At 41.8% G+C, this 16491-nt stretch overlaps 1 protein-coding gene across 4 annotated transcripts in view; it reads left to right on the forward strand.

Moving 5' to 3' along the window:
* The window catches only part of CCDC18 (coiled-coil domain containing 18), a 574107-nt gene that overhangs the window by 449749 nt on the left and 107867 nt on the right, over positions 1 to 16491 (forward strand). For all 4 annotated transcript variants that reach the window (XM_069232377.1, XM_069232374.1, XM_069232375.1 and 1 more), the window contains one exon: positions 1303 to 1419. In XM_069232377.1, the coding sequence (XP_069088478.1) occupies positions 1303 to 1419 (117 nt within the window). The remainder of the gene's footprint in view (positions 1 to 1302; positions 1420 to 16491) is intronic.

Here is a 16491-nt window from a genome sequence, read left to right on the forward strand (position 1 = left end):
CATACACTCAATACATCTTCATACATGTAAATATGGTGTGTCAGTTTATAAATACTTGGTCTGAATCTGAATGTGGTACTTGTATAGCTTTGCAAACCACCTCAAATTCCCTGTGATATGGGGACCCCTTGGGGACCGCAACCCATACTCAGGGGGTCTGAAATTTCTTGGAAAATTCAATAATATTAACCAATTAAGTGTATATAAATAAAGAAGGAAAATTGAAAAATCAGAAACTTTCAGTAAACGTGAAAAATGTTTAAATGGGAGGCTAAAAATAATGTTCGTGTCCTCGGATTGATTTGTGAGAGAAGTGTAGCTGCATCAAATGTAACCCATTCTGGAAAATGCGTGGCCTCTGTTGAATTTAGAAAATCCCCAACCATCACATTAAAATGAATGTTAATTAAATAAAATATTTCATAATTTGTATATTGTTTTGGGGTTCAAATAATAAAACTAGCTTAAGCTGAGGTCCTCAGCTTTCAGTAATGACTCAGTGAGGCCTCTTGGATTCCAGATATGTTACATCCAGTGGGGATCCCTGGATTTCAGTAATGATCAAGTGGGGGGGGTCCACATTAGTCAAGATTAAGAACCGTTGCCATAAGAAAACTTAAATCAAAAAATTTAATGGTTTCATGTATTAAATTAAAAGACTTGAAACTGGTTAATAATAGCTATTGTCACCTGCTGTGCCAATAGACACCCGCAATTCAATTAACATACAAATAAACTTTTATTTCTGGTTTTAGAGTGGGGGAGATAACAATAGCCAAAACAGGCATATTTCAGAGGTAGATATAGCCACTGAATTATATATCGAGCAAGCACACACAAACAAAATATTGAACAAGCACACACTGTTTTGAATGATGTTACAGATTTTTCCACTAAATCCTCCCTTTCTACTTAAACACTTTAACTCCTCTGTCCTCCTCTGGTGTTTGTAAGATGTTCTAATTGCCAAAAAGCCTCTTGGAGGCCCCCAGTTTAGGTTTTCACTTTTTCTTAAATGCCTCTTGGAATGTTTTTTCAAAATAGTGGGAATCTGGTTCAGCACATTGTTCCAAAATGAAACATGTAAAGATGAATGTATAAGTCTATAGCAAAACTAAAGTGTGCAATTTCCTTACTTTTTTGTTATTTTCTCTATAATTACTGCTAGAATAGTAAAGAACTCATTACTTGTTAGTGTCTGGAAACAGTTTCAAGTGTAAGTCTTCTCTGCTTCACATGACTATTGAAACTGTTAGCACCCTGCAAGAAAGTGACAGTAAATTGTTATTCTTTATTTTGTAGTTGACCCAACTGGACATGAACATTCAAGGGCACAGGAGTGAGATAGAACAAAGTTTGATCAGATTGGAAGCTGCTCTGAAGACATCCAAATTAGAAATCAAGGATTATGTTAATCAGGTAATTAACGTTGAACTTTCAACAATTTGGTATTAATCTTTATGTGTTAACATTGAGTGATATTTTCAGCAGTAGCATATATGCCAAGATTAAGTCATTTGATATTGAATTCTAAAGTTATATATATATTTTTTTACTTTTGTGATCAACCCTTTCTTAGGTCTGTTTTTCCAAACTATTAATTTTTGCGTAGAAGAAAACGGCTTTACAGACATAAAAGAAAAACACAGTCCACACAAATGCCCAATGTCAGTATTGATAATCCCTTACGGCACTCATTGAAACTGATGGGTGCGGAGGACCACACGGGAGGAGGGAGGATTAACAGCACATTCAAGGATCCCCCCACAAGGACCCCAGGCAATGTAGGCTGTTACTGGACCACCAAACCTTTGCCTGAAGAGGCCGACATTCTACGATAGTTAACTTTCATCACTAGCTCAGACACATGGTGAGCCCTTTGCCAGCCTCTGTTCTAGTTTTTATGAATGTCTTGAACGTCCGCCATAATTTTTCAAACTGAGCCATGTTCTGCGTGATCAATGCTGTCAGTTTCTCCATCATTAACAGCTACCAAATGTTTGTCCACCAGTGGCGCACTGGCTGAGCTGTCGCCTGCTTCCAGTGGTGTGCCAATGTCACTTTGCCCACTAGCAATAGTTGTGTGATGAGGTGGCTCACCAGCTAGTACATAGGGTATGTCCTGTCCAGTAATTCCACGTTTATTGTTTTAGTTAATTAAAACCATACCAATCATACAAAATAAAACTGTACTTCAAATAAATTGCTATTAACTTAAAATAAACAAAAAGGCCTATGATATGGCACAAATTTCATACAGTACTTATGGTGAAATATTGAGGCATTCGACCAGTTATTCGGCCATTCTGCTTAATAGATGGTCCAGTAGAAATACCCTAGGGTGCATTGAGAAAGCAGTGCCTGCAATTTGTTTTATTATACCCAGTAGAGCCTCCCAATATGACTGGACCAGTGGGCAGACTCACCCAATATGGAACATTGTGCCCCATTGCTGATATTACTTCCTGCATTTATCAGAGGACCCAAACATGGCTCCCAAATCTGACCGGGGTGAAGTACTATCTGGTAGGGACCCAATATCTGTTATCTTTGTATTTGGTACAATAGGAAGATATTACCTTTCTGGCCCCTATTGCCTCCCATTTCTCCTTGTCTAGTTCAGTCGCTAGCTCCTTTTCCAGCTTGCTAATATAGGTATGTTGTACAGGGTGTGAGTTTAAGTCAGCTGCCTTTTAAAGGTGTGCGGTTGATCTCTGAAGGCTGGTCAAATAGTGTCTCAAATCTTGCTAGATCTCATGGCCTTCCATCCATATGTTCCCTCTGTACCCCCTCCCCCAATGAACTGCTTATATTAACTTAAATCTGTCAGCTCTTTCGAGAGACAGAGATACTTTGCATTCCTCCCTGAACGATAACCTGCCCTTGTCAAGCAAGTCATGTAGCCTACAAGTTCCAGCTTCCTCTCTGTTTAGAAATGAGATGTGAGTTTGGCTTGGCAGGAAATCAGGATTATGAGAGTGGAATAAGAGGAGACGGAAAGGTGGTAAGCTTCTCCGATTGTGCCAAGCTACTCTAATGTTTCAGTAGTATTGGCATGGCATATATAGTATATGGTGTGGGTGAAGCCATAATATATTTTGCAATGGGTTAGGAGAGGGAGTTCTCTCTAGCTGTATCCAAGTTTTTTTTTTGTGTCTCTGCATCCATGCTATTGCTCGGTAGAATCTGCACCTTGTAAGTACCTAGGCATATATGGTAAGCCCAGGCCACCTTTAAATGATCTCTTAAAAAGAGTTGACCTTGCTACTCTAGGGGATTTGTTTCACCAAACAAACTTTAGGAGTCTGGTTCGGAAGTCCTTTAAAAATGATTTTTACATTTACAGCGGCAGCTTGTGTATCTCGCACAAGAATCATGGAAGAACATTCATTTTGATGCTATTGATTGACTATCCATGACAGGCATAATTTGCCTTTTATTAGTGTCCATTAGTATGACTATATTGCAGTCATAAAAGGCACTATAATGAGACAGCAATCATATACCCATATAGTGTATTGGTCCCGCTGTGTAATCGATAACTGCCGACTGGAGGCTCTATTTCACTTTTTGCTGTGGGTTGGCCATGCTAATTTCCGAAGACTTTGTGTAGTTACTGTTAAGTTCAAATATCATGGAAAATGCCTCTAGTGTCATTTTGAGTGCCACTATGGATTCAGCCAGATTGGTTCGGAAGCATAATACATAGTCGGTGAAGAGCACCAACGTTTACATCCTGCCCTCCCCCTGGATGGCAGGATAGTCTAGATTTCCTTGTATGAGAGGTTCCATTGCTAAGGCAAATATTAATGGCAATGAGGAGACATCTGCCATTTTTCCCCCTGTCCTCTAAAGGTGTTAAAGAGGGCATTTCTCATGTATCTCCAGTCCACTCCACTTTTTAAATCCTTCTCAACATCTTGCAAGAGCTATTGTTGCCCTTACTCAAAGAGTAGGCTTTGGGTCAGCCTCCTTTAGCCATTGGTTTCTTTATGTAATTCCCTTCAACCATTAGTTTCACACTCTGTTATTCACTTCTTTGGTCAGCCCAGACCATTTTATTTAGCTATATTCCATTGAGTGTATCTTTCCACCTCCTATAAAGTGTCCATTCCTATATGCAATTGACTTTTTTGCATCTGACAGGTACACTCACATATTACACTTTCAATTAGCATGATTTCATAAGTTCAGTGGATACAGAAATCAGTTCCTTGGCTGTTGCTATGTGTGGATGTCACATAAATCATTTTAAATGGTGATTTCTGGAAGATTTTTCTTGGACTAGCATAGTTATATGGGCTTCTTTCTACCAGAGAATTTTACTTTCAGTTTTTTCTTTTCGAGTCTTTCAATGGCACTGCTGTGTGTGGAATCATTGAAAAAAGAGCTTGCATCCATTCTGCACTGTGCTGTGTAAGGTAGCAGAAAATATATCTTGCCTGAGTTAAGAATAATATAACAGGCACTACTGTTCTCCAGAGGTGTTTGGGTTTTGAACAGGGAAAAGGTATTTTCCAACTCAATCTTAATTTTCTTTGTTGCAAGCTATGTAAGACTTCGTAAAGGTGCTGGTTTGCATAATACAAGGGTATTGGGATCTTGTTTGACTGTGGGTTCCACAGCATTTGCTGACCCTGGATCCTCTTGCATCATACATCCAAAGTTTTTATATGCACTCAGAGTGGAAAGGGTTTCAACATGGTGTCTGCAAAGTTACAGAGGCAGTTGCTGAACTGTCTCCTTCATTATGTCACTTCTGTGTGTGCACACAGATGTGTATGTGGTTATCTTTTTGTTGTATAGGAATTATTGTTAGCAATGTCACAACGGTTTCTTGGTGCAATGTGTTTATCGGATTGTAGGCAACAGTTTTAATATGCAGATATTACTTTATTTTTATTTTTATTCCGTCTACCACTGGGCTCTTGGTATGTTTTGTGAACTTTACTTGTATGATGCAAGCATTTTGCTGCCCATCTGTTTGCTAGATTAACTATTTTAAATGTTTTCCTACTCTCAAAACCAATTGGCAAAGTTTGTCTTTGTTTTCTGTGTCATTTGTTACTGCTAAGGGGGCCTTGCAGGATAAGCCCAAAAGCTTATATTATGTAGATTCTTCAGCACTAGATCTGTCTTATGTTCACATGTTGTTTGGATCATCCGCATCTTCAGCTTGAGAACAGTCCCAGACTGACGAAGGGGAATGATTCAAGTATGTGAATATGGGAAAGGTTCCAATGCAGGATAGCCAATATTACAGGTAAGTGACTATGTTTACTGTGTATTCATGTAGACCAACCAGTTTATAAAAGTTCCTAAAAAACTAAGGGCTTTTTGATATTGATGACTGGTACTGATGTTCCGTCTAAGTTCAGCATCATATACTTTGCAAACAAGTGTGATGTTCGTTAAATTCCTACACATTTATTTTATGCTGTGGTCACTGCTGTTCAGTGTTATATTTTTATCAAGGCACTTTTGACTGGTTGCGTTTTGTGGCATAGTCAGTAACACACTAGAGCAAAAGGATTATAAATGGCATAGATAACATAAAGCAATTGAAAAGAATCTGCTCAAAAGCTGTCTCAACCATTACAGATCATAGTCATTTGGAAAAGGAAGGCAATAAATATTAAGCCTGGTAACTCAGTCATCTAATAGTCCTAAAGATGTTATTAATAGCATATCCAGGTTCTACTGGCAGTCCTTGCTAATTTTTCAGGGGAGGATGAGACACGCTAATACCAGTTCCTCTCTTTCAATGCCTTCTGAAATGCTCCACTCCCAACTTTATCGGTCTTCTGAAAAATCCAAATCTTTTTCACAATATGCTAAGGAATGATGTATTCACTGAAAGGAACAGGATCCAAGCCATGCTGCTTCTGCAGGAAATTGGTGTTGGTCACAGACCCATCAAACACTCCTCTTACTCAAGCCATAAATGCATCCCACTGCACTCTCCTTTTGAGCACCTTATGGGAATAGTTTCTCCAAACACTGCATTTGTGATGAAATTTTCGAAACCCCATCCCCTGGTGATGACTTCATGTTGATCTTTCAAGATTAAATAAAAGAAGACATTGTAAAGGGTTCATAAGGCGCTCAGTTCAGGCAGGATGGACTCACCATCTTATTTCTACTGCTGTCAAGAGAAGGGATCTCTTTATAACCATCTTGAATAACCTAATGAAACAAAGTGATGAATGGAATGCTTAAATTAAACTTATCTACAGCTAACCTATTTTCTACAGTGTGCGAGGTAATTATGTCCACTCTGAAAATGACAGGGTTCAAGCCGTGCTGCCACTGCAAGAAGCAGATGTCGGTCACAGACTCACACAAGGTGTGACTGATCACCAAACACAATTTCAAGTCATGTGTGCACTTGAATGCCATTTGAGACCAAAAAGCAAAATTGTGTTGCACAACTGTTGAAGTTGTGGGCCTAGACCTGGATCATTCCTGCGACTGCTCCATTTACTGCTCAGAATCACCAGGTAGGTTGATGTCCAATTGCGAGCATAAGAAAGCAATTCAGGATTCAACCTCAGCCTGCCATTTTATCTCCATAAAGAAGACACAAGGGCACCAAGATGTAAGTCACACTCTCACCGGCCATCGAACCGATTCCTCGGTTTGTCTTGATTAGCCTGAATTCCCTGGGCAGTCGTCGACCCTGCAGCAGATCAAGGCCTTCAAAGAGACCATGCTGCAAATATTCAGGCCACCACCAGCTACCACTGGTGTGCCTTTGGGCCGCCGGGAGCTGGAGGTACCTGAAGTCTCTTTACATGCCCCCCCCTACCAGTGCAGTCTCTCCCATTAGGACCCCTTTCTGAGCCCATACCGACTCTAGTAAAGACTTCCCCTTCAGACCCAGATACACACTGGTTCCTTGCGCTGGTGGATGATCCGGTGCCAAAGCCCATTTTGAATCCTGAACAGAAGTCATCTGCAGCGCTACCAATGCAGCAGAGCAAAATTTAAAAAATGCCATCAGTTGTCATGCAGCCTAGTACTTTTAATGTGTAGCCCCTGTTAGTGGCTCTGCTGCTGCGTAGCCGCTCCATTATCTTTTTCATTCTAACTCTGATCCTGTGCCAGAGCATAGTGTCTTCAGGATATTTATGATGATGGTGGGATAGTGTACATCATCCCTCCCCCAGTTTACTGATGGTACTTTATACCTTGATTTACAGAACGCCAGTGGGTTTCATACCCTTTTTGAGACTTAGCTTGACTCATCACATGCACCATTAAGGGAAGCAAAGGCCTCATTTTCGGGGGTGATTCAGAGGGCTGAGGTACTAGAAGTACACCAGGACTCAATTGAAACTAAAACAAACGTTTTGACAGAAATTCTGTAACTTAGGCCAGCAACATGTGGGCTCTTGCTCCCAAATAATGGTGTGCTTTAATGGCTATCAGGTTAAAACTATTTTCTTGCCCGCTTGTTAGCTAGCAGGTTGCCAAGTGTCATATCCTGGAGCCCAGTAATCTGGATTTTCTCAACAAGTATCCATCTCGAGAGGGCGTCCTTTGCACAGACCTCAACTAGTAAAGTAAACCCCAGTTCATTTCCAACCAGTCCTGTGGATAGAGAATCCAAAATAATTGATGCCTTTGGTAGTCTGACACTTATCTGTAAACGCAGTCAGTCTGTTGGGCAGCTACACCTGCACTTTGGACATGGCCAGCAAGGCTTTGCCTGCTGTTATGGAGTTTCTTATGGCCTCATTTGTTCAAATGACCCCTGACAGGAAAGCCACTGCCAGGTATGTTAAGTATGCCGATTTGGGTGGCAAGCTCTTTATTGGTAGGACAGTCGGCACAGCGTTATTCTTCGTAGACAAGACAGGATGAGGGCCACTAGATTCTATGGCAATGTATAGGCATTGCTAATGGAAATGTCTTTTGATGGGTCTCTTCTCTTTGGAAAGAAAGTGGAAAGAAATTGAACACTGTTTTGGGTCACTCTAAAGACAACAGAGCTACAGTGCATTCCTTGGGACTTTAACCCCCTGCAAAACAGTTACTACACCAGTACCCGAAATGTAGGTTATATACCTGAGGGCTGGCTTATAGCCAGAGAAAGTCAAAACACAGGAGTACACTGTATTCTTCAAAACCAATTTAAGGGAATAACTGATGATGAAGCATGCTACCTAATTGTGGATGATGGCTTTTGCTCCTAATTAGCTAATGCTTTAGGTGGGTGTGTGTCCTCTCCAAATTGGTTTTGAGGAACACAATTTACGGGACAGTGTGCTCATATGTTTTGACTGTTGAAGCTCGGGACACTGTACACTGGACCATTAGCGTGTCCCAGTCCCTCTTTTTTCTATTGGTTTATAGCCAGAGATACCTTTCCCAACCAGTGATGCAGCAGGCAACCGAGTCTATGTTGCAGGCATTTGAACCAGCACACCACGAGGAGACCAACTGGGGCATTAGTCTTCTAACGTCTCTTCCCCTGCTACAACAGTTAACAAACTGCTTTAGTTTTTCCTCAGAGGTGTATGGCCAACCAGTAAGGGCAGAATCTGGCAGCTCCTCCTGGGTTGGGGGTCCAGCATGTCCAACAGATAGGTCTTGCAAATTGTTCAAAATGTCCATGGCCTATCTTTTCTCTCCTTCCCACCGAAACTCCTTCAGACACCAAAGCAAATTGTGGTAGAGCATCTGTCATCCTCCTAGAGGAGGTTTGCCTATGGCTCTCCAAGCTTGCCATGAAGAGGGTACAAGACTCGAAGAAAGGTGGGGCTAGTCCCAATACTTCCTTGTCTCAAAAAAGGACAGGACCCTCAGGCCCCTATTGTAACTCCCAGCCCCTCCCCACACCTGAAAGCCTTCATGTGGAAGGATGCAATGAAAATGTTCAGATTCTTTCAGTTCTGGACCTTGGGGGGACTAGATGGTGTCCTTGGACTTTCAGGGTGCCAGTCCTGCAGTACCACAGTTGTTACCGGCTATTCAAGGTGGGCCAAGAGAATTGCCAGTTTTCTCTTCTCTCCTTTGGCCTCACCGGCACCTCTCAGATATTCACGAAAGTGATGGTGACAGTTTCTGCCCATTTTTAGATGCCAGGAGCTCCTGTATTCCTTTACCTTGTTTTCTGTCTGCTGAAGTTGGGCTTGCCACAGTCAGTCATGGACCACCCCCGGGCAATGGCAGCACTTCTACCATTGTTGATATTTACTGTGAACCAGCCAAAGTTCTATCAAGTTTCATAACAGGCTTCCATTCATTGGTGTGATCCTCCACATGATGAGGTTCGAGGCTTGACTTCTGCCCTGAGTCTGGGACATATTTTCTGTGATCTCAATGTTTCAGGTTCAATCCTTGATCCAGGTGAGGATGGCTCTTGAGGCTTCATGGACTCTTAGCCTTGTGCATCCTCCTTGTCAATGACACCAGATAACACAAGCAAGCCCTGCAGTGGGACTTAGTCCCAGGGAGCACAGTATCAGGGCCACCTTTCTGATGCTATACAGGTCCCAAAGGAGAAGGCCCATGATCTGCAGTGGTGGCTGACTGGCCACAGTCTGTCCTTCAGCAGGCTACTTTCCCTTCCCCACCCAGAGTTGACAGTGGTGAAGGAATCATTGCTGCACAATTGTGGGGTGGTGGGGTTGTGGGAGGTAGTCATCTGGGAGAAGTGGAGATCACAGGCCTCTGCTCTTCAGTAGAGGGTCAGCTCCAGATCAGCCTATTGGAGCTGCAAGCCATTTGTCTGGCCCCGGTTTCTCAGCAGCAGGGTAGTCATGAACTCTAAACTATGCAGACTACACTTTCATGCATGGAGACTGAGTGGCAGCAATTGGCACTGTTCAGTTTGCCGCCTGAAGTGATGAATGTTATCCTTGCCACCAGATTCCTCTCTGCAGAATCCACATATGTGGGGGTACAGGGACAAGTTTGGAACCTAGTGTGGTGCTCCGTTAACTGACTTCTCACAGGCAAAGCTGTGAGATGACCTTTTCTTTGTTTTGACTTCAGCCCTTCAGTGCCTTGCAGAGGGCACTAGTAAAGGTTATCTGCCCATCCTTTCTACATTTGCTGGACTAACTATCTTTGTTTATTCACCTGTAATGATGGGGTTTATTAAACATTTGACACACCTCTTCCCTCCCAAAACATTTGTGATGCCTTTAGAGCCTATACATAAGCTGCTCACTGCATATCCTGACCATGAGGACTGTCTTCTCATTGCGAGTATGTCAGCTTGTTTTGTGACTAAACTGCAGGTGCTTTCAGAGCAACCGTCCTCTTTTCCCAGACAAATTGGTTCTGAGGACTCTGGCTTCTTTCTTCCTGAAAATCAGGACTTCTTTTCTCGTTGGGCAGTCAATCACTCTCCCACTGGCATTTGCTCTCCGTCACCCTATTAATTGGATACCAAAAGGGCTTTAAGTTATTACATTCAGCATGCAAAGGAGCTTTGAGTAGACAATCAACTTTTTGGGGGGTGCTTGGAGCAAGGAAAAGGAAGGCTTTGCAGAAAGGGTACCCTGCAGAATTGTCTAGTTCTTGGCATTAAGATCTGTTACTCACTGGTCATGCAGTGGCGTAACAATAACCCCTGCAGCCCCCCTGTTGCAGAGGGCCCGAGCACCAGGTGGGCCCCTTCAGCACTGTGCACAGGCAGAAAACCCCTGGCCTATGAGCTTCAAGCTGGGTCTGGAACTTAGGGGGCTTCCTCCATGTATTTTGCATGGGGCCCCCTCAAGTGGTCATGATGCAAGTTAATGCTCAGCGTATTGTTACTATCAATTGTTTCACACTGACTTCGTGGAAAAGGAAAAGACAAAACTCTGACTTCAGTGCGCAGGAGTGGCAATTATATGCATCTGTGCTTCTTCACTTCATGCCGGTATGGATTCGGCGGGGAGTCGCATGTCACTATATATTGCTCCAGGAGCTCTGCTACCAAATTATCAGTCCGGTTCCTGGGGGTACCCTAACATGATAAATCCGCAGGTGAATTAAGTATCCATCATAAAAAGCACTACTGAAGAGAAGTACCTTGTTTGCATTGCCTTTGTGATGAAGCAAATGCTGATAGAAGGTTACTCTTAATATTGCAAAATAGAAAATTGATTTGCATATAGAACTAGTGAGAAATTGGGTTATTCGTTTGGAAGGGGATGACCGGCTGGAACTTGATAAACACAGTCTGGTTAGGTGTCAAAACACAGCTCTGAGGGAATCGCTGTTCAATCCTGTTAGCTATCGCAGAAGCAGGAGAAAATCCCCAGATAAGTGGATGTTATGTTCAAGCAGTACCAACAATTTAAAAGTCACAAAGAAACACAGTAAATTTTTTAAACCAAATTAGAAAAATGTAAAGACCTGAAAGGACACCAAGGTCATTAAAATACAATAATGACCTGGAGATATGAATTTGTAAAGTTCTAAGGCGAAGATCGCCAAGAAAAAAGTTTGATTAAATGAAAATAGTTCACGGTTGACTGGGTCAAAGTTCCAATTTCAGGCTTACCATGGTCATGCAGAGATCAAATAGATCAAGCCGCTCTTCCCGGTCAAAATCTTACAATGGGGCAGGGTCCAAGGCTGCATCTGGCAATGGTCCCTCGAAGTTGGAGACATCATCGTAAAGGTCCCTCTGATGGTTTTTGGTTTTGGAACCAAAATGTCAGAGCGAGACAAAGGTGAATATAATAGCTGCCAAGAGTGCTTCGCCAGTCAGATAAAGTTACTGACTTATCCTGATTCAAGGTTTAACTCCAGACTTGATCACTTTTTTTGAGGAGAAAATCTTCCAGCAGGGTAAGATTGGAAATTGTACCTGGACAGGATTTAAGAAAGCCTGATACCGTTTTCAAGAGTTCCCACTGAACCTGTTTTAAGCATAGTAATAAATGGAGCATTCCTAGTTTTCTTGCCAGGATACAGGGTGTGACCTTCCTGGACAAGCCTCAGCACATTGTCCAATTCCTCTGTAGGTACACAAAAAAATTACCAACTCCTGCTTTTCTCCAGCTGCTGAGAACACTGCTCCTGGTCAGTCCTGCAAGCTTTAGCTCCTCATGTTACTCTTCTAGTCACTAGGTGTTTCTTCAGCAAGGTCTCCTGCAGGGTCCAGGTCCATGGCCTTCTTGGAGTGAGGAGTCCTTCAGCTTTTTGTGTCCTTGAAGCAAGCAAAGAGGAGGTCATTCTCTTGACGCTTGGAGAGCAGTTCCTGTCTCTGGTTGGCAACAGGAGTCAGAAGTCCTTGAGGGAGCCTTCTTCATCCAGCAGGAGTCAGTAGTCGTATTTCCTCCAGAAGGACCTTCTTGAAGTTGAGTCTTCCTGTGAGCCTGAATACCAAAGGGATTGAAGTACCAGGTTTATCCGCAGCACTAGCCAGTGATTGAAAAGATTATGCCATCTGATGCTAACTATTTTTTAACAGTCCTTCGCCACCTTTTGCAGCACTTCCTCTTTGTCCTACTGTATAATTACCCAGGCGCGCTTTTAACAATACAGCAAAACCCTCTACCACCATGCCACTCCCCTGTTTCAATGAGCTCCCCTGCCACCTGGTTCTCACCCCCCACTCGAACTGGACACTACCTGTCTAGAAGATTCCTGGGACTCAATAGAAGCCCTTTCTGGCATCTCAAAGTGAAAAGCAGTGCTGCTAAACAAGTGATATATTCCTCTAAGCGTTCCTTTCTTCACCAATATAAGCCTATTAAGTGGTCAGCACCACTCTGTTCATCCTAGGCTTAGGGGCAGTCCATTGTCTTCTGAGCCAGAGTTGATGACTCTCCCAGCCAAGAATGACTTATTTCTACTTTTGAGGTCTGATGAGTGGTAGAACTGGCTTTAAGGCATGTTTGGCTGAGATAGACTACATTTTTGTTTTTTAATAACTTTGCCACTCAAGTTATCAAATAATTTTGAATGACTTTGCTAGCATTTTCCCCGCCGGAGATATAGAATCAAATAGTCAGTCATTATCCTTTATTCAATTATCAGGGGTCATAAAAAACACACAATACAGACTAATATAGATCATTGCTTGATGTGCTATAAAAATCGATAATACACAAAAAGAAGTCATAAAACATTCAATGTGAGAATTTCATTATTCATAAAACATTCAGTGGCCTTAAGCGTTTAGCACATTGTAGTTGCAATGAAAAAACATATCCTCGCTGTTGACGACTGTAGAAACTCCATAGCGCCCTACATTGTCGAAAATTAACCTGTTTTTTAGAAAGGTAAAATAAGCAGCTTTCTTAGTGCAGAGTAAAACTTAGAAAAAAGCATAATGTGAAATGTGCTTTGTGTAGAAAAGGTGTCACATGGGCAAACAGGTAAGTTAACAGCATATATAACCTGAGTAGGATAAGCCACCAGAAAGAGTATGGTATTCACCCTTAGTCTTGTTAACAGAAACCTATAGTGTATATTACTAACCCAAATAAAATACGGTTCAGTACCGGGACTGATGCAAATTAAAGCGTGGGTCAGAACAGTGAACTTGCCAGAACGTTTGCTCAATTTTTCATCAGTGCATATGGCCAAAACATTTCATTCAATGGTTTAGAGAATCTAGCTGAATAAGTGCCAAGATTCTCAAACAAATCACTTAATTTCTGGCTGGTACAGATATTACGTATGTATGAAATCGAGAGTATTCTTAGACCTAGCTCAAGCTTGAGACAATTGGCTAGTACTGTCCGATTAAATGAGGGTTTATCCTTGGTCCAGATCTTCAACCATAACAGAATCGGTTGTAACGTCATACAATCAATTATGTACCCTAGCCCGACTTCAATATGGCAAATATGGGTACTAGTAGTTTTGGGTACGGCAATCAAACCATTTTCAGCCCTCTCCAACCCAGGTTGATTATTAAATCCCCATAAACCAGCCCTGTAAATGGCATTTGGGCAACACTTTGCCTTGTCAATTGTCGTGAGTTCTTTGATGGGCTTGCTGACCAATCTGGTGGCGAAACTGTACTTCCTGCCAGAACGGCTGCTCTCGTTATTTTCAGAGGACCCCAGGTGAGTTTGTCATCAAACCAAATTCCCTGATATGGATATGAAGAGACTGTACTAATGTTTGTATTATTCACACTGAAAGCTGTATCTTTCTTGTTCCCAGGAACCAAAGACCACTATGTGTGTTTTTGCTCGGTTTATCATCAAATCCAAGACTGTCATAAAGGCACAGAACTGATCTAGCAATCACTGCATACCAATCACAGTTCTACCCGATAAAACTGTCATAAGCTGGAACACACCAGTTGCCTACCTGCAGACCAAGTCAACATTAAGACCTAATAGATGTTTCTCAAGACCATTGACATAAACAAAAAAAGAAAAGAGGCCAGAACGCTGCACTGGTGTACACTTCTAGCAAGCTTAAAAGCTTCTGTTGTCTCCCCACCTGGACCAAACCTCACACCAGTGGTCACCACTAAGAGAATTTCCCTCCCTACGTTGACAGTGCTTATCTCTACCCCAAGTTCGATCATAATACTCTGAAGCATTGATCTGTTGACGGAATCGAACGCTGAACTCAAGTCCATAAAGGCTAGATATACCTTTCCATCCTTGGCCACTGTGTACTTGTTTAGTAAAAGATATAAATTGAGACATTGCTCACTTGCTCCAAGGCTGATATGAAAGCCAAATTGCAGCTCCAAGAGCAAATTATTTTCATTTGCCCAGGTTTGCAAATGCTCCAACAAATTCCTACCCATTATTTTGTTAGAGTTTATAAGTGAAATTGGCCAGTAACATTGTGGATTCCCCTTAGAAGTTTTTTTTTTTTAAAGATGGGAACGATGGTCCTATGTGATCAAGCTTTGAGAGGGCCCATAATTATAGAGGCCTAAGAACATTTGTCAGGACAGGAGCCCACAAAGGCATATTTGCCTTTACAAGGTCTACTGGTATGCCATCCGGCCCTGAGGCTTTCCCTGTAGGGCATCTGCTAATCTCTTCTATCACATCACTCAATTGAATCTCTAGTCTAGGGAAGGGCATACAAGAAGTTGAGGATGCTATAGATGAAATTGCCTGTGACTCAACAGGGACAGAACCCTCTATGGAGGCTGGGCCTGAGTATGATTGTGTGAACTATCAGTCTGCTGGTGAGATCACTGTGTCGAGCCTGGTTTCATAAGTTTTCCCGAGATAGTTCTGGTACACTGCCAAAAACGTTTGCTATCTTTGAGCTCACCAACCACTATTAAAATATGGTAAGCTTCTTCTGTTACTGTTTTTTACAAGCCAATACCTTGTTGTATGCCTTCCTACAGCTGCACACCCGTACTAACCCTCTGGGAACTGCTTTAAGCGTGAACCACAGCTGATTATGAGCTTTAGTGCAATTAGAGTCAAACCATTTCACTAGTTTCCCACTATGAGTACTGCTGTAAAAGTGAGCATTTCAATGCTTTCCCACAAATTGTCTTAGCTGTTAATTGTTATTGCTCCCTCATTGTTTTCATTAAGACAGAGCAAAAAATCTGGATAAGTTGTGCCCACTAGGACTGATAAAAATAAGTCTTTGTAAACCTTATACAAGCTCATAGTCACACCTTTATTATTCTTAAAAGCCAATAGAAGAGGATTCATCACCACCTGTCTTTTTATTTAAAAAATATTGCTACTTGAGATGGCTATTAGTTTGTAATCACTAAGGGGAGAATCTAATAACGCATTCTTCAAACCATTTTCTAAAATTTTTTGAAAATAAAATACAGTGAATTAAACTGGAACAGCCCCTCCCCATAAAAGAAATAAAAAAACAAAAAGCAAACATCAGAGTATATTTCCTAAGTAGCAGATTGAGTTCTTTTCCATACAGGCTGTGCCCAAAATGTCTATAGGGTCCCCTCCAACACCCACCATACCACAAAACTCGGCTAATGACAGTGTTTTGTGTTGAAATCCCCCATCTATACAATCACAATGTTGCCATTAATGCTACTCAGTCTTCGCTCAGTATCCTCATTAAATGATCTCGCCATAGCAAAATTACTTCTATCAAAGATAGAAGTTTATCAGTAACAGGTAGTTTGATCGGAAGCTTATCAGCATGAGTTGATAGTGGGGAGAATCCAGATTTGTCCATATAAGGTGACCCAGGAAAGTAAAGGAAACTACTGTGAATAAGCCTTCCTTAGCCCTACCCTGAGGCCCCAGTATAGCAGGCGTGAAATAGGTAACACATCCATCAATGAAAACAATTTTTATCAGCCAGGTTTCTTGCATACAAAGTACTTAATGATGTTTAATGAAGTTTAACCAATCCAGATTTGTCAGTTTAGCTGCTAGTCCTGCCTTGTTCCATGAAGCTAGCTTTATAGTTTTATCTGCTTGGGTCTAGGAACAATTCCTGGAAGTAGATCTCACAGTATAATGTACTGAGTTGGATACAGTAACTGGAGGGATATCGATGTGACATCCGTCAGTTAAACAACGTAGTGGGCTGGAAGCAACAACCTTATTTGGGAGTCAA

Source organism: Pleurodeles waltl, chromosome 4_2, assembly GCF_031143425.1.
Source record: "Pleurodeles waltl isolate 20211129_DDA chromosome 4_2, aPleWal1.hap1.20221129, whole genome shotgun sequence".
NCBI lineage: Eukaryota > Metazoa > Chordata > Amphibia > Caudata > Salamandridae > Pleurodeles > Pleurodeles waltl.